The sequence below is a fragment of the Sinohyriopsis cumingii genome, chromosome 2 (genome assembly GCF_028554795.1).
Source record: "Sinohyriopsis cumingii isolate HCF-2022 chromosome 2, ASM2855479v2, whole genome shotgun sequence".
In the NCBI taxonomy this organism is placed as follows: domain Eukaryota; kingdom Metazoa; phylum Mollusca; class Bivalvia; order Unionida; family Unionidae; genus Sinohyriopsis; species Sinohyriopsis cumingii.
The window spans coordinates 86,339,567-86,364,798 of record NC_142962.1 but is presented as its reverse complement, the minus strand read 5'-3'; the positions used below and the strand labels follow the sequence as shown (position 1 = coordinate 86,364,798).

At 35.2% G+C, this 25,232-nt stretch overlaps 1 protein-coding gene across 2 annotated transcripts in view; it reads left to right on the top strand.

Annotated features, from left to right (window-relative positions):
• LOC149805317 (putative ATP-dependent RNA helicase DHX57) overlaps positions 1 to 25,232 on the top strand; it is a 113,593-nt gene that overhangs the window by 9,319 nt on the left and 79,042 nt on the right. For both annotated transcript variants that reach the window (XM_089949227.1, XM_089949228.1), the window contains exons 4-10: positions 6,192 to 7,257; positions 15,025 to 15,146; positions 15,634 to 15,829; positions 19,184 to 19,308; positions 20,374 to 20,507; positions 23,573 to 23,627; positions 24,097 to 24,281. In XM_089949227.1, the coding sequence (XP_089805353.1) occupies positions 6,192 to 7,257; positions 15,025 to 15,146; positions 15,634 to 15,829; positions 19,184 to 19,308; positions 20,374 to 20,507; positions 23,573 to 23,627; positions 24,097 to 24,281 (1,883 nt within the window). The remainder of the gene's footprint in view (positions 1 to 6,191; positions 7,258 to 15,024; positions 15,147 to 15,633; positions 15,830 to 19,183; positions 19,309 to 20,373; positions 20,508 to 23,572; positions 23,628 to 24,096; positions 24,282 to 25,232) is intronic.

Sequence of the window (25,232 nt, the reverse complement as noted above, 5' to 3'; positions counted from 1 at the left end):
TATTTAATTAATGGAAGAGCTCAGTTTTCATATAGAAACACTTTCATTGGAATGAATTAATTAATTAATCAATGGAAGAGCTCAGTTTTCATATAGAAACACTTCATCGGAATGAATTATTTAATTAATCAGTGGAAGAGCTCAGTTTTCATATAGAAAATCTTCAGAATGAATTATTTAATTAATGGAAGAGCTCAGTTTTCATATATAAAAACTTCATCGGAATGAATTATTTAATTAATCAATGGAAGAGCTCAGTTTTCATATAGAAACACTTCATCAGAATGAATTATTTAATTAATCAATGGAAGGAGATCAGTTTTCATATAGAAAAACTTCATCAGCATGAACTTTTTAATTAATCAATGGAAGAGCTCAGTTTTCATATAGAAACACTTCATCGGAATGAATTATTTAATTAATGGAAGAGCTCAGTTTTCATATAGAAACACTTCATCAGAATGAATTATTTAATCAATGGAAGAGCTCATTTTTCATATAGAAACACTTCATCGGAATGAATTATTTAATTAATCAGTGGAAGAGCTCAGTTTTCATATAGAAACACTTCATCAGAATGAATTATTTAATTAATGGAAGAGCTCAGTTTTCATATAGAAACACTTCATCAGAATGAATTATTTAATTAATGGAAGAGCTCAATTTTCATATAGAAAAACTTCATCGGAATGAATTATTTAATTAATCAGTGGAAGAGCTCAGTTTTCATATAGAAAAACTTAATCGGAATGAATTATTTAATTAATGGAAGAGCTCAGTTTTCATATAGAAACACTTCATCGGAATGAATTAATTAATTAATCAATGGAAGAGCTCAGTTTTCATATAGAAACACTTCATCGGAATGAATTATTTAATTAATCAGTGGAAGAGCTCAGTTTTCATATAGAAAAACTTCATCAGAATGAATTATTTAATTAATCAGTGGAAGAGCTCAGTTTTCATATAGAAACACTTCATCGGAATGAATTATTTAATTAATGGAAGAGCTCAGTTTTCATATAGAAACACTTCATCGGAATGAATTATTTAATTAATCAGTGGAAGAGCTCAGTTTTCATGTAGAAAAACTCCATCGGAATGAATTATTTAATTAATGGAAGAGCTCAGTTTTCATATAGAAACACTTCATCGGAATGAATTAATTAATTAATCAATGGAAGAGCTCAGTTTTCATATAGAAACACTTCATCAGAATGAATTATTTAATTAATCAGTGGAAGAGCTCAGTTTTCATATAGAAAATCTTCAGAATGAATTATTTAATTAATGGAAGAGCTCAGTTTTCATATATAAAAACTTCATCGGAATGAATTATTTAATTAATCAGTGGAAGAGCCCAGTTTTCATATAGAAACACTTCATCGGAATGAATTATTTAATTAACGGAAGAGCTCAGTTTTCATATAGAACACTTCATCAGAATGAATTATTTAATTAATCAATGGAAGAGATCAGTTTTCATATAGAAAAACTTCATCAGCATGAACTTTTTAATTAATCAATGGAAGAGCTCAGTTTTCATATAGAAACACTTCATCGGAATGAATTATTTAATTAATCAATGGAAGAGCTCAGTTTTCATATAAAACACTTCATCAGAATGAATTATTTAATCAATGGAAGAGCTCATTTTTCATATAGAAACACTTCATCGGAATGAATTATTTAATTAATCAGCAGAAGAGCTCAGTTTTCATATAGAAAAACTTCATCGGAATGAATTATTTAATTAATGGAAGAGCTCGGTTTTCATATAGAAACACTTCATCGGAATGAATGAATTAATTAATCAATGGAAGAGCTCAGTTTTCATATAGAAACACTTCATCAGAATGAATTATTTAATTAATCAATGGAAGAGCTCAGTTTTCGTATAGAAACACTTCATCGGAATGAATTATTTAATTAATCAGTGGAAGAGCTCAGTTTTCATATAGAAAAACTTCATCAGAATGAATTATTTAATTAATGGAAGGGCTCAGTTTTCATATATAAAAACTTCATCGGAATGAATTATGTAATTAATCAGTGGAAGAGCTCAGTTTTCATATAGAAACACTTCATCAGAATGAATTATTTAATTAATCAATGGAAGAGCTCAGTTTTCATATAGAAACACTTCATCGGAATGAATTATTTAATTAATCAATGGAAGAGCTAATATTTAATACAGAAACACTTCATCGGAATGAATTATTTAATTAATCAATGGAAGAGCTCAGTTTTCATATAGAAACACTTCATCAGAATGAATTATTTAATTAATCAATGGAAGAGCTCAGTTTTCATATAGAAACACTTCATTGGAATGATATATTTAATTAATCAATGGAAGAGCTCAGTTTTCATATAGAAACACTTCATCAGAATGAATTATTTAATTAATCAGTGGAAGAGCTCAGTTTTCATATAGAAAAACTTCATCAGAATGAATTATTTAATTAATCAGTGGAAGAGCTCAGTTTTCATATAGAAACACTTCATCGGAATGAATTATTTAATTAATGGAAGAGCTCAGTTTTCATATAGAAACACTTCATCGGAATGAATTATTTAATTAATCAGTGGAAGAGCTCAGTTTTCATGTAGAAAAACTCCATCAGAATGAATTATTTAATTAATCAGTGGAAGAGCTCAGTTTTCATATAGAAACACTTCATCGGAATGAATTATTTAATTAATGGAAGAGCTCAGTTTTCATATAGAAACACTTCATCGGAATGAATTATTTAATTAATCAGTGGAAGAGCTCAGTTTTCATGTAGAAAAACTCCATCGGAATGAATTATTTAATTAATGGAAGAGCTCAGTTTTCATATAGAAACACTTCATCGGAATGAATTAATTAATTAATCAATGGAAGAGCTCAGTTTTCATATAGAAACACTTCATCGGAATGAATTATTTAATTAATCAGCAGAAGAGCTCAGTTTTCATATAGAAAAACTTCATCGGAATGAATTATTTAATTAATGGAAGAGCTCGGTTTTCATATAGAAACACTTCATCGGAATGAATTAATTAATTAATCAATGGAAGAGCTCAGTTTTCATATAGAAACACTTCATCAGAATGAATTATTTAATTAATCAATGGAAGAGCTCAGTTTTCGTATAGAAACACTTCATCGGAATGAATTATTTAATTAATCAGTGGAAGAGCTCAGTTTTCATATAGAAAAACTTCATCAGAATGAATTATTTAATTAATGGAAGGGCTCAGTTTTCATATATAAAAACTTCATCGGAATGAATTATGTAATTAATCAGTGGAAGAGCTCAGTTTTCATATAGAAACACTTCATCAGAATGAATTATTTAATTAATCAATGGAAGAGCTCAGTTTTCATATAGAAACACTTCATCGGAATGAATTATTTAATTAATCAATGGAAGAGCTAATATTTAATACAGAAACACTTCATCGGAATGAATTATTTAATTAATCAATGGAAGAGCTCAGTTTTCATATAGAAACACTTCATCAGAATGAATTATTTAATTAATCAATGGAAGAGCTCAGTTTTCATATAGAAACACTTCATCGGAATGATATATTTAATTAATCAATGGAAGAGCTCAGTTTTCATATAGAAACACTTCATCAGAATGAATTATTTAATTAATCAATGGAAGAGCTCAGTTTTCATATAGAAACACTTCGTCGGAATGACTTATTTAATTAATGGAAGAGCTCAGTTTTCATATAGAAACACTTCATCAGAATGAATTATTTAATCAATGGAAGAGCTCATTTTTCATATAGAAACACTTCATCGGAATGAATTATTTAATTAATCAGTGGAAGAGCTCAGTTTTCATATAGAAAAACTTCATCAGAATGAATTATTTAATTAATCAGTGGAAGAGCTCAGTTTTCATATAGAAACACTTCATCGGAATGAATTATTTAATTAATGGAAGAGCTCAGTTTTCATATAGAAACACTTCATCGGAATGAATTATTTAATTAATCAGTGGAAGAGCTCAGTTTTCATGTAGAAAAACTCCATCGGAATGAATTATTTAATTAATGGAAGAGCTCAGTTTTCATATAGAAACACTTCATCGGAATGAATTAATTAATTAATCAATGGAAGAGCTCAGTTTTCATATAGAAACACTTCATCAGAATGAATTATTTAATTAATCAGTGGAAGAGCTCAGTTTTCATATAGAAAATCTTCAGAATGAATTATTTAGTTAATGGAAGAGCTCAGTTTTCATATATAAAAACTTCATCGGAATGAATTATTTAATTAATCAGTGGAAGAGCTCAGTTTTCATGTAGAAACACTTCATCAGAATGAATTATTTAATTAACGGAAGAGCTCAGTTTTCATATAGAACACTTCATCAGAATGAATTATTTAATTAATCAATGGAAGAGATCAGTTTTCATATAGAAAAACTTCATCAGCATGAACTTTTTAATTAATCAATGGAAGAGCTCAGTTTTCATATAGAAACACTTCATCGGAATGAATTATTTAATTAATCAGTGGAAGAGCTCAGTTTTCATATAAAAACACTTCATCAAAATGAATTATTTAATCAATGGAAGAGCTCATTTTTCATATAGAAACACTTCATCGGAATGAATTATTTAATTAATCAGCAGAAGAGCTCAGTTTTCATATAGAAAAACTTCATCAGAATGAATTATTTAATTAATCAGTGGAAGAGCTCATTTTTCATATAGAAACACTTCATCGGAATGAATTATTTAATTAATGGAAGAGCTCAGTTTTCATATAGAAACACTTCATCGGAATGAATTAATTAATTAATCAATGGAAGAGCTCAGTTTTCATATAGAAACACTTCATCAGAATGAATTATTTAATTAATCAGTGGAAGAGCTCAGTTTTCATATAGAAAATCTTCAGAATGAATTATTTAATTAATGGAAGAGCTCTGTTTTCATATATAAAAACTTCATCGGAATGAATTATTTAATTAATCAGTGGAAGAGCTCAGTTTTCATATAGAAACACTTCATCAGAATGAATTATTTAATTAATCAATGGAAGAGATCAGTTTTCATATAGAAAAACTTCATCAGCATGAACTTTTTAATTAATCAATGGAAGAGCTCAGTTTTCATATAGAAACACTTCATCGGAATGAATTATTTAATTAATCAATGGAAGAGCTCAGTTTTCATATAGAAACACTTCATCAGAATGAATTATTTAATCAATGGATGAGCTCAGTTTTCGTATAGAAACACTTCGTCAGAATGAATTATTTAATCAATGGAAAAGCACAGTTTTTATATTGCAAAACTTTATCAGTATGAACTATTTAATTAATTCAATGGAAGAGTTCATATAGAAAAACGTCATCATGTAAAGAATGCATTTTTTTCCAGTACAATTAGGTCCATGGATCATATTAACACATCATTATCAGATTATGATTATCATAGTTATAAGTAAATCCTTCATGACAGTCAATCAGATGAAGTAAAAGGCAGATGCTTCCAGTGGCATTAACCCTAGGGCCACCATCGGGAGAAGTTTCCAATGGCATTGCCCCCAGGGCCACCATAAGGAGATACTGTCAATAGCTTTGACCTCAGGACCATCATCGGGAGAAGCTTCCAATGGCATTGCCATCAGGGCCACCATCGGGAGAAGCTTCCAATGGCATTGCCCCAGGGCCACCATCAGGAGAAGCATCCAATGGCATTGCCCCCAGGGCCACCATCAGAAGAAGCTTATAATGGCATTGCCACCATTGGGAGAAGCTTCTGATGGCATTGTCCCCAGGGCCACTATTGGGAGAAGCTTCCAATGGTAATGCCACCCGGACCACCTTTATCATGGGTTCTGTTATTCGGACCCGTCACCTACTTGTTTATGCCTCAACACAAACACTATTTCTATTTCTGCCCCTAGATACCATTTGGTTATTTGTTGACAAAATATGATCATTCATGTCTTAATTTCATAGGACAAGAACTGAACTAATGATAAATTTGTGCTTCTTAGGTTTGTGAAATTGTTTTGTATTACTATTGTGTGTTGTTATATAATTTATTTTTTGTCAGAATTATGCAAACATTCCAGTATTCATCTGTTAGTGCTAATCAGTATGAGGTAAGAGTATTTTCATAATTTTTTCAATGTTTTTTTAAAACTGAAATTCTGTTTATTTTTGCAGGTATGGATTTGAACGGGGCAGGTGTACTGAAGCACTTCAGTTATTTGATGGAGATATGGGACAGGCACTAGAATACTTGATCTGCCAGTGTTTTGATATTCATCCCAAAAATGATGATAATGTATGTCATGATGAAAAGCTTGGTGTAGAGGAAAAAGATAATTTCCAGGAAATATATGAAGAAAGGAAAGATGAAATGACAGCATTGCAGTCAATCTATGAGGACAGATTTGTTGAAAGAATACCTAACAGGGTTTGGGTTTTGACTCTTAGCCTTCCTCATCTTGACAAACTGATGAAAGGCTCCTCAAGAAAAGTCATGGCTAGCAGTATTACAAATTATGGAAAGTATAACCCACTCAAAGACAAAAATCTATGTAAGTTCTTTCTACAAGGGTCATGTAGGTTTGGAGCACGGTGTAAGTTTAAACATTCTGTATCAGCTAAAGAAGATTTATTTACAACACAAGATGATACAGGTAATGGAGAAGAAGTAAGAAAGTATGAACTTGAAATCCGATTTCCAGTTGGAAATAAATACCCACAAGAAATGCCAATAGTAGCCCTGTCCACAGATGACTTTTATTTCCAACATCAAATCTGTCTTAACATCACAAAAAGGCTCCATGAGGAGGCAAGGTCCTTGTCAGAATCAGGCATTCCAGTGGTCTTCAGTCTTGTAAGTCTTTTGGAGGATGAATCTGTACTTTGTGACCTTATTAAGCTGCCACCTCATCCTTTCACTTGGCCGAGGTCTGAAGAAAAACCATGGATGGAAAAGAAGCCCTTATTAGATGAAGACAAACGTAGTCGAGATGTAAAATTTGTTACAAAAGAGGTAGAAAGACTATCAGTAGAGGAGGAAAGGAAAGCTGAAAAAGCAATGACTAATATGGCTGAGAATAAACCTGAAATAAAACAGAGACATGAAGAGGAAGAGAGCATTGATCCAGTGGTCAAAGTTCAAAGATCAAGCAGCAAAGAAGATGACCCTGTGAAGAAGGTTAATCCAGCAGAACGTCTCAAGCAGAACAGAAAGCTGAAAGAGGAGTTCAGGAAAAGAATGGTTTGTTTAAACAGAAAAAACCCATTTGCTTTAATTTTATTTTCAGTAATTTTGAAAATAGTTCTGCCTGAAGAGTACAAAACTGCAGACTTGCAGTCAAGTGTGTGATACACATTCAGGTAGTTTGTAAGGGTCTAACCCACCTTTGAGTAGTTTATGTGACACCCCTGACAATTGTAAGGGTCGGACATACCTTCAAGTAGTGTTTGCAATACCCTGACAATCGCAGGGGTTCGATACACTTTCAAGTAGCTTATACAACACCCCTGACAGTTACAAGGGTCAGACACACCTTGAATAATGTATAAAACACCCTTTACAATCGCAAGGGTCTAACCCACCTTCAGGAAGCTTATGCAACACACGTGACAGTTGCAAGGGTCAGACACACCTTGAATAATGTATAAAACACCCCTTACAATTGCAAGGGTCTAACCCACCTTCAAGAAACTTATGCAACGCCCCTGACAGTCACATCTGCAGCCTCAGCAATTAACTCTTTTGACGTCATGAACTAAACAGTCAGAGGTCTTGCTAGGATTTTAAAACTATAGGAGTCCAGGACTCCCATTTTGGTAAAAATAGGAGTCCAGGACTCCCATTTTAGTAAAAATAGGAGTCCCACCATCAAAAGTTGCAGTCCCTTCTTTCCTACAGAATCAACACAGACGTGAGTGCATCTGTGTTTAGATGGAGAGGTTTTCGTAATGTAATCACTCACTTTAATATAGCTTTATTACAACAGTCCATTGACAGGATTGCAAATTTATGGTTTATTTATTTGTCTACGTCCTTTTAGTAATTTTAGGCAATGGTTAAATAGTATCTGATTTACTGTTTTTTCCCCGTATTTTCTCAAATACGTGTCAAGTCGGAAAATAGCTTAGACCTTAAAGCACATCTTGCGAATTCCACAACATAGCATTGTTCTATACATTTCTGACCTACATAATTTTGCAGTTTAAAGTTAAATCTTTAATAAAATAATACCTTGTCTTTGCTTTCAATGATTTGTATATTATTTTGAAAATATTTGCCCGATGATTTACGAAAACGGACAATCTAATAAACTGGTACATCCCAGACTTAACGAAGTCCGCCATTATTTTCTGTAAGGCCTACTGGTTCACTTACAGTTTCAAATTATTTTTTTTATTTTTTGTAACGAAATAGTGTACAAGAGGCAGTTAATATATGTCCAGATCACCGATTCTGATCTTAAAACACAAGTTTGTATATTTTATCATCAAATGATACCATGCAGGAAATTGATAGTTGCTACCTTACTCGGAAAAGGGTTAATGGTCAATCAGCTATTAAAACATATGCTTGTGAATGGGCAAGAGTTTGTTTGTCAACGTAATTGATATCAAAACTAGGCCTAGCTACTGATGTATTGATGAATACATTTTTCTACAACACTAGAACTAACCGGACTAAGGCGAGGGGCATTTAAAAAAGCATGGTCAGTCAATGTACCTCTTAAATAGCTATTGTTCATCCATCAGAGTGATACTGAATTTTGCCAATCCAAGTAAGGATTTATTCCAAACACTAAACTAGGCATCACACACTTTCTTGCACGTAGCTAGTGTCCTATCCGAACTATCAATTCTAGAAGCTTTAGCACTCTTCTGAATCTTGTTACAATCTTTGTAAGTTTGCCGTTTAACCCCAACATACTTATCCAAATTTCTGATTGGCATTTTGTCTAAGTCTCAACATGTCTTGATTCTCGTGCACTACTTATTTCATTACATTCGGAAATGAAAACAATAACGAAAGCTAAAGTTGTTTATTTGATGTACTTTTATAAATGACCACATGTACATCTCTGGGTCTTTCTGCCTCTGAATTCAATCACTGTAAATATCAGTACATTTTCCCTCCCGGCCACCAGTCAAAGCCTTTGAAATTGCTGCCTAGCTATTGCATCATTTTCTTTTTGATGTACTCTTATAATGGCAATGTATGTACATCAAAGGGTCTTTCAGTCACTGAATTCTGTCCTTGGAAATATCAGCACAGCTAATTGATCAACACATTTTCCCACAAAGCAGGTGGCTGAAGCAGGACTGGCAAGTCTTTGAATTTTGCTGCACACCTATTACATGCTTATGGAGGACTCCTGCCTCAGTAATTTTCTGGGTCCCAGATCAAAAATTGGCATCCAAATATGCGTAATTAAGCATTTCCAAGATCTCTGCACAGTAGAATCTCATTGACTTGAGAATCCAAGCTTGCTCATTTGTAAGAAGTGACGGAATGTTTTTTTTTATATTATATCTCAATGACATGAGCTAAGGCTTGCTTTAACTGATTTGTTAGGCCCTATGTGTGTTTAGGCTGTCATGATTTTACTGTATTTTATGTGTGTTTAGGCTGTCATGATTTTACTGTATTTTATGTGTTTAGGCTGTCATGATTTTACTGTATTCTATGTGTTTAAGCTGTCATGATTTTACTGTATTTTATGTGTGTTTAGGCTGTCATGATTTTACTGCATTCCATAATTCTGGCATTATCCTGAACCAGCAAGTGTAGGTACAGTAGGACAAAGTTACTTAAGTCATGGATGTCTTTCAGTGCATCATATCACTGGTACAATATGTGATATCTTAATGAAACTTATTAAGATGTTCTGCATGCATAAACAGTAACTCTTTCTGTTTCTTGCTTTCATTCTGTACCCAACCAAAATGAGATAAAGTTACTAAAGTGACTTTTTGCCACTAATGTTGCAATGTATACCAAAATTTCTAAAAGCATCAGTTAACTGAATGATGCTGTTTAATCTTCCATGCACTGATCAGCACATTAGGCTTAGAGCTATTCATCATTAAGTTATTCACAATATTCCTACACCAATCAGCACATTAAGCTTAGAGCTATTGATAAGTAAGCTCTTCACAATATTCCTACACCAATCAGCACATTAGGCTTAGAGCTATTCATCAGTAAGCTGTTTGGAAATCACAACTCCAGTCAGCACATTAGGCTTAGAGCTATTCATCAGTAAGTTATTCACAATATTCCTACACCAATCATCACATTAGGCTTAGAGCCATTGATAAGTAAGCTCTTCACAATATTCCTACACCAATCAGCACATTATGCTTAGAGCTATTCATCAATAAGTTGTTTGCAAATCACAACTCCAGTCAGCACATTAGGCTTAGAGCTGTTCATCAGTAAGCTTTATGCAAATCACAACTCCAGTCAGCACATTAGGCTTAGAGCTATTCATCAGTAAGTTATTCACAATATTCCTGCACCAATCAGCACATTAAACTTAAAGCTATTCATCAGTAAGTTGTTTGCAAATCACAACTAAAGTCAGCACATTAGGCTTAGAGCTATTCATCAGTAAGTTGTTTGCAAATCACAACTCCAGTCAGTACATTAGGCTTAGAGCTATTCATCAGTAAGTTGTTTGCGAATCACAACTCCAGTCAGCACTTTAGGCTTAGAGCTATTCATCAGTAAGCTGTTTGCAAATCACAACTCCATTCAGCACGTTAGGCTTAGAGCTATTCATCAGTAAGCTGTTTGCAAATCACAACTCCAGTCAGCACATTAGGCTTAGAGCTATTCATCAGTAAGTTATTCACAATATTCCTGTACCAATCAGCACATTAGACTTAAAGCTATTCATCAGTAAGTTATTCACAATATTCCTACACCAATCAGGACATTAGAATTAAAGTTATTGATAAAATTCAGCACATTAGACTTAGATCTATTGATAAGTAAGTTGTTCACAATATCCCTACACCAATCAGCACATTAGACTTAGAGCTATTGGGCCCCGAGTGGTCTAAAGTGCTCTCCGTTACACATCACTGCCATCTCACCTCTGTCTGTGTGGGTTCGAGTCTGGATTTGGCCAATGTGGGTATGTGAGAAAGCTTGGCAGTAACTTCTCGTGGGTCAACTGTACTTTCTGGGGTTTTCTCAGGTTCTTCCTCCACCATTAATACTGGCCACCACATATAGCCTATCGTGTGCTGAAAAATTACGTTAAACCCTACAACAGCAACAACAACAACTTAGAGCTATTGATAAGTAAGATGTTCACAATATTCCCACATGAATCAGCACATTAGACTTAGAGCTATTGATGAGTAAGCTGCGCACAATATCCCTACACCAATCAGCACATTAGACTTAGAGCTACTGGGCCCCGAGTGGTCTAAAGTGCTCTCCGTTACGCATCACTGCCATCTCACCTCTGTCTGCGTGGGTTCAAGTCTTGGATTCGGCCAATGTGGGTATGTGAGAAAGCTTGCCAGTAACTTCTCATGGGTCAGTGGTACTTTCTGGGGTTTTCTTGGGTTCTTCCTCCACCATTAATACTGGCCACCACATATAGCCTATCGTGTGCTGAAAAATGGCATTAAACCCTTCACCAGCAACAACAACAACTTAGAGCTATTGATAAGTAAGCTGTTCACAATATCCCTACATGAATCAGCACATTAGACTTAGAGCTATTGATAAGTAAGCTGCTCACAATATCCCTACACCAATCAGCACATTAGACTTAGAGCTACTGGGCCCCGAGTGGTCTAAAGTGCTCTCCTTTATGCATCACTGCCATCTCACCTCTGTCTGCGTGGGTTCGAGTCTGGATTTGGCCAATGTGGGTATGTGAGAAAGCTTGGCAGTAACTTCTCGTGGGTCAACTGTACTTTCTGGGGTTTTCTTGGGTTCTTCCTCCACCATTAATACTGGCCACCACATATAGCCTATCGTGTGCTGAAAAATTACGTTAAACCCTACACCAGCAACAACAACAACTTAGAGCTATTGATAAGTAAGCTGTTCACAATATCCCTACATGAATCAGCACATTAGACTTAGAGCTATTGATAAGTAAGCTGCTCACAATATCCCTACACCAATCAGCACATTAGACTTAGAGCTACTGGGCCCCGAGTGGTCTAAAGTGCTCTCCGTTACGCATCACTGCCATCTCACCTCTGTCTGCGTGGGTTCAAGTCTTGGATTCAGCCAATGTGGGTATGTGAGAAAGCTTGCCAGTAAATTCTCATGGGTCAGTGGTACTTTCTGGGGTTTTCTTGGGTTCTTCCTCCACCATTAATACTGGCCACCACATATAGCCTATCGTGTGCTGAAAAATGGCATTAAACCCTTCACCAGCAACAACAACAACTTAGAGCTATTGATAAGTAAGCTGTTCACAATATCCCTACATGAATCAGCACATTAGACTTAGAGCTATTGATAAGTAAGCTGCTCACAATATCCCTACACCAATCAGCACATTAGACTTAGAGCTACTGGGCCCCGAGTGGTCTAAAGTGCTCTCCTTTATGCATCACTGCCATCTCACCTCTGTCTGCGTGGGTTCGAGTCTGGATTTGGCCAATGTGGGTATGTGAGAAAGCTTGGCAGTAACTTCTCGTGGGTCAACTGTACTTTCTGGGGTTTTCTTGGGTTCTTCCTCCACCATTAATACTGGCCACCACATATAGCCTATCGTGTGCTGAAAAATTACGTTAAACCCTACAACAGCAACAACAACAACTTAGAGCTATTGATAAGTAAGCTGTTCACAATATCCCTACATGAATCAGCACATTAGACTTAGAGCTATTGATAAGTAAGCTGCTCACAATATCCCTACACCAATCAGCACATTAGACTTAGAGCTACTGGGCCCCGAGTGGTCTAAAGTGCTCTCCGTTACGCATCACTGCCATCTCACCTCTGTCTGCGTGGGTTCAAGTCTTGGATTCGGCCAATGTGGGTATGTGAGAAAGCTTGCCAGTAAATTCTCATGGGTCAGTGGTACTTTCTGGGGTTTTCTTGGGTTCTTCCTCCACCATTAATACTGGCCACCACATATAGCCTATCGTGTGCTGAAAAATGGCATTAAACCCTTCACCAGCAACAACAACAACTTAGAGCTATTGATAAGTAAGCTGTTCACAATATCCCTACATGAATCAGCACATTAGACTTAGAGCTATTGATAAGTAAGCTGCTCACAATATCCCTACACCAATCAGCACATTAGACTTAGAGCTACTGGGCCCCGAGTGGTCTAAAGTGCTCTCCTTTATGCATCACTGCCATCTCACCTCTGTCTGCGTGGGTTCAAGTCTTGGATTCGGCCAGTGTGGGTATGTGAGAAAGCTTGCCAGTAACTTCTCATGGGTCAGTGGTACTTTCTGGGGTTTTCTTGGGTTCTTCCTCCACCATTAATACTGGCCACCACATATAGCCTATCGTGTGCTGAAAAATGGCGTTAAACCCTACACCAGCAACAACAACAATTTAGAGCTATTGATATGTAAGCTGTTCACAATATCCCTACACCAATCAGCACATTAGGCTTGGAACTATGGTTAAGTAAGCTGTGCACAGTATGCATGCAGTACCTCATTCACCTTGTGATTGTTTAATTTGCTTTACATTGTTTACCTCGATATAACAGGATTCAGTTTGTAAAACATGTCATCGTTGAATTTATCTGACATATTTGATAAAACATCCAAAGGATTATTGCTATATTGTTTCATACTGCTACATATATATACATGAATATATACATGATGACAAAAACAATAATGCACTGTCTGGATATGCACATAGTGTGCTTATGTAGGATCTGCCATCATTAGGAAACTGCAGTGGCTTACAAACTTTTAATGCTGTTTCTTTAAAATAAAACATTACTTATCAAAGGTTCTGTTAATATACATGCATTTCAAAGATAAAGTTCTTCAAAGAACTATTTGTCTGAATTATTAGAAAATGAACCTGTCAGTTATGTAATGTTGTGTACTATGCAGTATAAACAAGTATCATCAGCTTTGTGTTTTTATAACTAGTTTTCCCACATTCGATGTGAAAATCATCCATACCTTATTCACAGGCAGTAGGTTAAACTTCATTTAACTCGTTAACCCAGGAAGGTTTTTGTCATTTTTGCCTGAAATGCGAGTAGGAAAGACATTTTGGGGACTATTTCTGAATGCAACTTAATGCATTGACTTTCAAGAGATTTTCCATTAGCCTAATGGCTAGTTGTGTTAGAAACATTGTTTTTCATTGGTTATTTTGCTATTTTGCTCGTGCATAAGCAGAAGGGTAAAAGTTGTAGTTTTTGGTTTTTTAATTTTTTGTATAATGGACCTATAATTTTCGTATTGAGACCACTCTTTATTCCAAATACCCACCTTATCCTACTTTTTGCGAAGGTTCACCTGTCTGTGTGAAGTTCAGACTGGTCTACCTTAGCTTTGAGGCCAGAAAGCCTCAAATCCAGACACAAAATCAAATTCCGACCATGGGCAAAGTTTGGGTGAAAAAAAATCAGGTAAAAAGAATTAAGTCTTTCCCTCTGTATTTTGTAGTGCAGCTAGAACATCCAGATTATTTGGTATCATTGTAGAACTACATCTGCCTACCTTTCAATTATACCACTATTTTAGTGTATCTTACATAACCTTGATGCTACAGAGTTCGGCAGTAGGTTACTACTTCCTGACACATAAATGCAGTGCCAAGGGTTAATGAGTTAAATGTTTTAGTTATATTCACCAAAAAGAATCTAGACTTGGTTTTAGTCTTGTTTCACATGGGTGTAAGAGCTAATGTTAGAACTTCATGGTTGTTGTTTTTCTTAGTTTTCTGACCCATTATTCTAGTAATGGAGTCTTACATGGTATTTTAATAATTACTATTTATAAAAAATTACTAATGAATGTTTTAAATCGGTTTGTTTCTACCTGCCAGAGCTTCTCTTCTTACAAATCCATGCAGTCAGAACGTCAGAAGTTACCAGCCTGGGAGAAGCAAAATGAGATACTGGAATTGATTGAAAAACACCAGGTTCTGGTTGTTAGTGGAATGACAGGGTAATTTTCAAAACTTTTTATGTGATATTGTTTTATAATGCATCATTCAGAACTTGAGATATCAAAATTAGGCATAACATTTTTTTTGTTGCTTTTATTTATTTTTAAAAAAATAATCTGTTGATCTCTTCTTTGATTGCTTTGGTACAATTTCTAATAATAATTGAGTAGAGATGAGTGAATTTTTTTGCTTTTGTTTGTATCAGTCAAATATAGAGACAAAATAACCATGTATTCATATACCTTAGCAATTTTGTCCCATCCATGGATTTTTATGCCTCAGTTTTTTTCAAGGCTTTCCTGTCACTTGAATAAAAAATAAAAAAGATTGTCATAAATTTGCGAATTTTGATAGTTTGTGATACAGTTTTGTCTCAGAATTTTCCTTTTTTTCATAATAAAGCTTTGATGTGCAAGTTTGATTTTTACAAGTGTTTGTCAAACTATGGCAATCTGGCTAATTAAAATTTAAGTTTTTTTTCTTCAGGTGTGGCAAAACCACTCAGATCCCGCAATTCATTTTGGACTCCTATCTGAAGTCCAGTGACCTGAACATCTGTAATATAATGTGTACCCAGCCTCGTCGTATATCTGCCATGGCTGTTGCTGAGAGGGTTGCAGAGGAGAGGGCAGATAAATTGGGCAGAATTGTTGGATACCAGATTCGACTAGAAAAAGTGCAAGTAAATACACTGATGCTTTTGTTTTGTAAGTAATCAATAATTTTAATAGCTTCTCAAAATATGTTTCCCAATCATAATACTTCCCTGTAAATCTCTACCTTGCAAGTCTAATCCTTGTTTTGAGCTAAAGAGATTTCGTACACCTGGATATATGCTCAAGCCATATATCAGTATACTTCCCACTTTTCCACACTTGACTGGTCTAATTTCACATTATTATATACATGTCAGTGTCATTTTAATTACCTGCCAACCGCTTGTTTGGCCTAGTGGTTAGAGTATCCACCTTGGTTGCCGGAGGTCTCAGGTTTGAACACCAGCCCATTTGTACTAGAGACTTATTAAAATGGTGCAAGCCTCACTTGGTGCTCAGCATTAAGAGGTTAGTGTTAGGACTGGTCAGCCTGATGTCAGGATAATGCAGACATGATTTTTCTCCATTTTAAAGCAAAATTCTGCTTTTCTCCTGACTTGAATCAGATTTTTCTTGATATAGTTCTCTTTTTATATCATCTCTAATCCGTTTTTAAAAAACGGTCTGTCCACTCCCATTCTGCAACGACCCTTGTAAATTATTTGTTCCTTGTATTAGTTATTACACAACTGTCGTAAAGAGTATACTAATTGGTTTTAATTAATCCAGCGAATCTTTGTGTAATGGAAACTGATGGTAATGGAAGGAAGAAACATGCTTGCAAAACATGGTATCCTGAGTTGTTGAGAGAGATCATGACACAAGAAGTTTAGATAAAAATTTTCAAAAATGTATGGAAATGGGAATGGCTGGAGCGAAATGTTGATGGAAATTTAGTTGGTCAGTTTATTAGAAAACTGAATGCTAGAGGACTGGCATTTTGTGACCACTGCTCTATGGTAATCGCGGTTGGAAGAGTTTGCAGCAGCACCTTCAAAAGAAGCTGCACACAAAAAAATTGAAGCTCAGAAGGCATCTGGAAAAAGTGCATTTAATTAATATTAGAAGAAAGATTTCTTGCATGAGAGAACAGATGTGGCCCTCTGTCAGAATATGTGCATTGCATGTCTCCAATACAGGCACCAGCTTGAAAAGAAAAAGGCTCTCACTGAGAAGGAACAAAAACGACTGCACATTGAGCCAGAAAAGTAGTGGTGATAAAAGGAAAGCTAAAGAAATCATTGCCAAAGCCACATCTTCAAGACCAAAGTGTCAGCAGACCTTATTGTTCCCGGCATTGACTCCCATCAAATTTTCACAAAGCTTTCAGTAAGATCCATATGCCTGTTTCAGATTCTGAGGTCCCACCTGTCAACAGAAACGGTCTAGGATTATAGGGTCATATGGACTGGAAATCCCTTCTTGCCATGCAGTATCTGGTTTGAAATATTATTGCAAGGTGGTCCATGAGCAACTTGGTTTCCATGGCTATATTTCAGCAATCTGAGCAATCAAGTTTTACTCATCATTGCTGGGTATGCTTAAGAGTCATCCCTGTGGATGGTACATGATCTGAATAGGGTAACACAACACATGCTCACCAGTTCCAGTTAAAGATTAACCCTCATTTCAGACTAGAGACCAGAGAGGAAGTAAGGGCATACCATATGGGATAGAGTCCATCAGTTACTTTCCTTTGACAAGAACACTGTTTCCAAATGTAAAAAATGGCAAAAGTGGGGAGATATGGATTGCTTCAATCTCATTTTCTCTCCCAGTTTTCCACTGAAATTGCTCGTTTCACTCTTTTCACACATCCTGGTGGTGGGCTGACTTTAGCATTTCATTACAGGATAGGAAGGACTTTTACCCAACAAACCTTGGCTCTTAACAAATCGGAAAGTCCCTAGATCAGTGTCCATTTCACATTGTTTAGGACTTCATTTGCTACATATTTTACAAGATGCCCATTGAGAGTCTACAGCAAGAAATAATGGTCTTCTTACAAAAACTGTGATAGAGATTGTGACAGATATAAATTCACCAGAACTTTATTCAAGACTGTTATGCCAAGGGCCAGTGGCATGCTTCAGCCATTCAAAGATCTAAGCTCTCTCAACATTTTTATTCAGGTTTCATGATTCAGAATGGCAACACTGAGACTGGTTTTCATCACCATGCAGGAAGGAGATTCTTCAGTCTGTTTAAATTTTCAAGATGCATACCTCTGTATTCCAAAAAAGCATGTCTTCAAGGAAATTCTGTAGGTTCACTTTCAGGAACACATACCAATTCAAAGCACTTCCATTTAGTTATTATTTCCTGGAACTTCAAGAATTATAGACAGTCATGTTATGCTTCAGAGTCACCTCCATGTCTCTGACTTCGAACTACCTGGATCAGTACTACAAAAGTGCCAGATGTTATCTCTAGATCAGTACCTACTCAGCAGGTGTTATGTCCTAGATGAAGGCATGAAATTTTATGTCTCATTCTGCTGGCATGGCAGTTTCGGTGACTTTATTTTCCTGTACAAGATCATATGATGACTTTTCATTTTTTTTCTTCATAAGCTTGTCAAGGTCTAAGGTGTTGTACTTTCACTTCCAAGGTAACCCCTTAGTTGATTAATTTATCATGATGCTCTAGATATATAGATATATTTAAGAAATAATACAACATTTTTGGACCTCTTTGACCACCTGTATGATACATTTAAAGTAAACAGGTATATAATTGTTTCTGTAATGTTAGAATCACTTTGCTCTGGTAATATAATTCCCAGAATTGAATATACTCATCAATTAAGTCAAAATACTATATGCATCAGTGAATTTTTTGCCATTTGTGTAATATACCACAGTGATTTTTAATAAAATATTCCCACACAATCTTTTGCCAGTCAGTATAATTACACAGAGATATTATAGCCATGAAAATATTTTCAGTAGAATATTTGATATAAAATATGACAATCAGTCATTATATTCCAGTATTTTTGCCTCATACTGGTGTATTGTCATAATCAATAATGCAGGCCTGACTTGAGGCTTACAGTGGGGTACAATTAGGGATAGGCTAATTATGGATTCACTAGTGTACATTTCACATGATTTAAGGTACAGTCATGGGGTACAGAAGGATTTGACTTTTATAAGTAACCAAAATCTAAGATGTTCATAATGACACTACTCTAAGAATGATAAAGGTAGAACTTTTGTAAGAGAAAATCTGTTTGCAGCCTTTGCAGTTGTCTTTAAATTTATCATGTACATTTTGTTATATTAGCTTACAACTGGAAATACAGCAGCTACTGTTTTTGATAACTGACGGTTTACAGCGTTTAATTAAACAGTGTTGTGTAGTTTTCATGTTTTCATGGCCATTTATTATGATTATTATTATTATTTTTATTATTATTATTTGTATCTTTGTTCCAGTCCTCCTTAACCAGGCTCCTGTTCTGTACCACAGGTATTGTGTTGAGGAGACTAGAGGGAGATCCAACACTAGAGGGAATCACGCATATCATACTGGATGAGGTTCATGAACGATCAGAAGAAAGGTAAATTTGTATACATAGTGACAGACAATTTTTTTTCTTCATAATTGAACTTGAACAATTCAAATTTATCAGAAATATTATATAGGAATTTTGTGTGTGTGTGTGTGATTTGGATTTTTAACCTAGCTTTGACAGTCATATCGCTACAATGTCTGCAGTGTGGCAGTTTATAGTGATGTCTAGCACTGGGGCATCATGCCGCAGACATGTAGCATGATGTCCCAGCCAGTCACATTATCCTGACACCAGACCGACCAGTCCTAACACTAACCTCTTAATGCCGAATACAAAGCGAGGCAGCTGTTAGTATCATGCTGAGCACCATTGTGAGGCAGCTGTTAGTACCATTTTTTAAAAATCTTTGGTATGACTTGGCCGAGGAATGAACCTACGACCTTCCGCATCCAAGGCAGATGCTCTAACCACTAGGCGGACAGAATGGTCGTATAGGAATAGAAAAGACAGAGCTAAACTTTTGATGCAGATATCACCAGTATCTTTTTAAATAAATTCTAAGTTTTATTATTTAATGTTTGATGAATTCATGGCCTGGCCATTTAAGTTCAGCTTTTCAGAAGTTTGTGCTATTATAATCACAGTTTTTATTTAGCCACTTTTTCTTCATCATCATCATCATCATCATCATCATATTTAAAAATGTATGCCATCTTTGGAGTTAGCTTTTCAAGTTCATCATGTGCATGGCTTTATAACATTTTCATATGCTAGAAAAGATTATCTTCAGTAAAAGAGGTAGAAACTTGATGTACAAATTATTCCTGATCTGATTGCAGTAAGAACCATACCTAGGACTTGCTTAAATAAAATTTGAACTCTTGGAGTTTATGTAAAATGCCTCTAAAGTTTCTGAATTGAGGTATAAAAGGAAAATGAACTTTTTGGCTGAATTGTTTGCTTGTTTTCTTCATTTATTTTCAATGCTTGTACAGTTGTATTCTTTCTGTCTCAGTTGTAAATGCTTAAAGATAAGGTGTATTTATCTATATTGATTTAATGTTTTATGTCATTTCGTAACTGTTGTAAGCGATTTTTTTTTATATATAGTGATTTCTTGTTGATGTATCTACGAGATATGCTACCAAAACGTCCTGACCTGAAAATCATTATGATGAGTGCCACTCTGAATTCTGATCTCTTCTCAAATTACTTCAATGGCTGTTCTGTAATAGACATCCCAGGTAATGTAATCAGCTCCTTTCATTCTATAATAGGCATTCCAGGTAACGTAATCAACACCTTTCATTCTATACTAGACATTCCAGGTAGTGTAAACTGCACCTTTTGTTTTGCAATAGACATACCATGTAATATTATTTACACCTTTTGTTTTGTGATAGACCTACCAGATAATGTAATCTACACCTTTTGTTTTGTGATAGACCTACCAGATAATGTAATCTACACCTTTTGTTCTGAAATACACATCCCAGTTATTATAGCCTATACCTTTTGTTCAGCATACACATCCCAGGTAATATAGTCTACACCTTTTCTTATGTAATAGATTTCATAAGTAATGTAATCTATGACTTTAGTTCTGTATTAGACGTTTAGGTAATTTAATCTACATCAGGTCTTACTCAAAAAAGCAACTGCTCCAGTGGTCTAGTGGTTAGAGCATCCGCCTCGGATGCGGGAGGTTGTGGGTTCAATCCCCGGCCGAGTCATACCAAAGACTTACAAAAATGGTACTATGGTACTAACAGCTGCCTCACATGGTACTCAGCATTAAGAGGTTAGTGTTAGGACTGGTCGGCCTGTTGTCAGGATAATGTGACTGGGTGGGATGTCATGCTACATGTCTGCGGCATAATGCCCCAGTGCTAGATATCACTATAAACTGTCACACTGCAGACATCGTAGCAATATGACTGAAAAATTGTTAAAGCTACATTAAAAATCTAAATCACACACACACACACACACACACTCAAAAAAGTCCACGGAAGACATGCTATCTGATCCTCTGTATTTTGGGGTTTTGTAAAATTTGATGGGGTCTGGATAACACAGGGGTAATACTTTCTTGGCAATTTTGTTTCCTGGGTTCGCCTCAGGTTCTGATGCACATGGACAAAATGGTCTCCCATCAACATTTTCTTCAGGTTTTCCTGTTTTCTCTACCTCAATATTACACTATTCCAACTTCTGAGCCATTATGGGTGTCTCATAGAAGTTTCCAGATCAGTCAGTGTTAAATAAATCCAGCTGAATTTTTTTTCTTCACAGTTGTCTTTTAATGTAGATTTTTGGACTTTTACTTCAAAGCTTCTTTTCCTGGAGATGTTTGGACTTTATTCTTCAGAGTTGTCTTGTCATGTAGATTTTTGGATGTTTCACAGGTTGATTCTTGAAATTTCTTTCCAAGATGAGAACCAGTAAGGGGCCATCCATTTAGTACTTACGCAAAAATCTGGTAAAGCTTGACCCCTCCCCCCATACGCATGCATAGTTTTTTAACACACCCCACCTGCATACGTACACTTGACGCACCCCTCCCCTCCCCAAATTCTATTGAACGTCCTTTATTGAATCCATGCAGAAACAATCAAGGATTAATAATATTAACGTGTTTAATTAAACAGATAGTCCACTGACATTGAATGTCTGGCTGCATCAAAGAAATAAGCTGTGTAACTTTAAAATGTTTGTATAGTGTCCACTAAAATTCAAACACCGATTGAACCCAGTCAAACAGGTTATGTATTAGATAAATTATTATCAAGGTTTCACACACCCCATTTCCTATGCTTACGTACATTATCAGTAGACCCCCCACGCAAGCGTATGCATTTGGGTTTTTAAAAAAAAAAACGTAATGCATATGTACTAAATCAGGGGTGTCCAAAGTCTGGCCCGCGAGCCAATCACGGCCCGTGGTAAGATTTAATACAACCTGCAGCTTCGGTCATATATTGTATTATTTATGGCCCGCTAGCACGCGAACCCTTCTCTGCTCATTTCTGCCATGGCAACTGATGCACACTTATGCACATTGACTAATGGCACTTATTTGATTAAACTCTTTAACAAGATTTGGTTATAACTGACTGTTGATGTATTACATACAGTTCAATGTTATGTGACTCACCAGATATGAATGAAAGGCAGAATTGTGTTTTTAGAGTTGTTCATGTCTGCCTGAGTGGCTTATATTTAGTTACATTGCCATTTGAAAAATAAAGATAATTGTGACGAGGAAAATTGTTTTATTTATTTATTGTTTTTTTAATTATTTATTTATTGTTATATAACACTGTATATTTGCATGTAACTTTCGTGGTTAAAAAACATCAGAAGGAACTATTGGCCCCTGGGAATCTTCACTTTATCAAATCTGGCCCTCTTTGCAAAAAGTTTGGACACCCCTGTACTAAATGAACGGCCCCTAACTTTCAATAAAACCACTTTGATGGCTGTATAGAAATTACCTTCTTTAATCAGTGGATTTTTAAGTTTTGAATGTGCTTGTTTCAAAAGTTGTTGTATGATTTAACACCATTTTTTAGCATAAGATAGGCTATATATGGCAGCCAGTAATAATGATGGAGGAAGAACTCTGGGAAAACCCCGGAAAGAACCACCAACCCATGAGGAGCTCCTGGCAAGCTTTCTCACATACCCACATTGGTGGAATCCGAGACTCGAACCCACAACGATAGAGGTAAGATGGCAGTGATCCGTAACAGTGAGCGCTTTAGTCCACTCTGCCACTCAAACCCCTATTTCAAAAGTAATTAAGTTCAAGACATGGATATTAGAATTAGAAGTAACTAAGTTCAAGGTATGGATATTTTAATTAGAAGTAATTAAATTCAAGACAGGATATTTTAATTAGAAGATAGTTCAAGGCATGAATATTTTTATTAGAAGTAATTAGGTTCAAGACTTGGATATGTTAATTAGAAGATAGTTCAAGGCATGAATATATTTATTAGAAGTAATTAGGTTCAAGACTTGGATATGTTAATTAGAAGTAATTAAGATTAAGACGTTTTAGTTAGAAGTAACCGTTTATTGCTCTTCATGATTGTATATTTGTTATACATTATTCTGAAAGAAACACATTCTACTGTGAACATATTGTTGGTGTTTAATCATTCTTCTTTCTTGGTGCAAATATTTACCTTGATTTTTTGCTTTATGTATTATTAAAGTTTTAGTGACACTTTAATCTTGATTTATTTTTACACTCCACACAGTTGATTTTTGATGATTATGGCAAAATTTCCACTATTTTTAGGAAGAACATTCCCTGTTCAGCAGTACTTTTTAGAGGATATCATAGAGACTATAGGGTAAGTTTTTGTCAAAATTCATTGTATATTTTGCTTTAGTTTTTATTAAGTTTTGTTTATTGAATGTTTGCTGGTACCACCCAAATTATTGTCCTAAGATGTGTTGGTAGAGAATCCATTTTATGTTGAAAGTCAATAACTTGTGGTAGATTTTTATATGTGTAAATTTGAATTGTACATGTGAAAAAAGAATAATTTATTTTGCTGTATTTAATTTAACAGAACTATGACATTTGAGGTTTTTTTTAATAAGTTTATGTTAGGTAGAGACCCTATTTGACTTCAGTAAATTACTGAAGATGTGACTATGGATGAAATAAATTAGTACTATGTCAAAATAATAATATTTCTTCAAGTAATCAGAAATTCAAAAAGCATGAAATACTCATGTTTATACTAAACCAGACACCATCTTTTTTCAAATTGCTGTTTCAAGAACAACCAAACTTTATATTCATATCTTATTTAGATTCGTGATGGATGAGAACTCTCCGTATGCCAGACCCTTTAAAGAGATGAATTCTATTAACAAGGGCCTTAACCCTAAGGATGACTATGAGATGCTTGATGTAAATAGTGACCAATCCAAGCCTCCAAGTGACAAAGCCCAAGATCAGAGCCTGTCTATCAAACAACTTTACATAAGATATTCTGGTCAGTAATGCAGTTCTTTACCAATAGACTTTCTGTGATTAGGTGGGGGAATATGTAGCATACTTTTAATTAGTTTTAACCCATTTGTGATTAATAACTTAAAAAGATATAGGTATAAACATTTAAAATATGTGTTTATGTTAAGTTGTTGTTGTGGGGTTTAACGCCATTTTTCAGCACACGATAGGTTATGCATAGCAGCCAGTATTAATGGTGGAGGAAGAACCCGGGAAAATCATGGGAAGAACCACCGACCCATGAGAAGCTACTGGCAAGCTTTCTCACATGCCCACATTGGCCAAATCCTAGACTCGAACCCATTCAGACAGAGGTGAGATGGCAGTGATCTGTAACAGAGAGCGCTTTAGACCACTCGGCCGCTCGGGGCCATGTATAGCCTATCTTGTGCTGAAAAATGGCGTTAAACCCTACAACAACAAAAACAACATCAAAGGTGTCAATTTTAATGGTTTTGGGAAAAAGAAATTTTCATTCCTAGTTAAATGCATTTTTGGAAAAAAAAGTACAGTTGTTTCCACAGAAGGGTAATTGTTCATTGTGTTCTTAACTTCCTAGTTTCCATACAGTACAGAATCCACTCAAATTGATAACCCATGAAAAAAAGTAAATTCACAATATGTCATATGCATGTGTAGTGAATTTGGTGTTGTTTTGCTAATACTGCATTATATGAATTGTGAATACAAGGGGGTGGGGGTGCAATATATGTAATTGGTGTTGATATTCAAATTGTTTTTGACCTCATATAATTTTGTCAAACTCTTGCAAGAAGTTTGCATTAACCATTTCATTCACTGCCCCCAATCTATTTCCAGAGTTAACCTTACATACTAGTGGCCTCACACCTTTTTCTTTTTTAATGGTTAAAGGTGTGTACAAGTCTTGTTATAGTAAAACTTCACATTTTAACACATGTTAGCCAGGTTATAA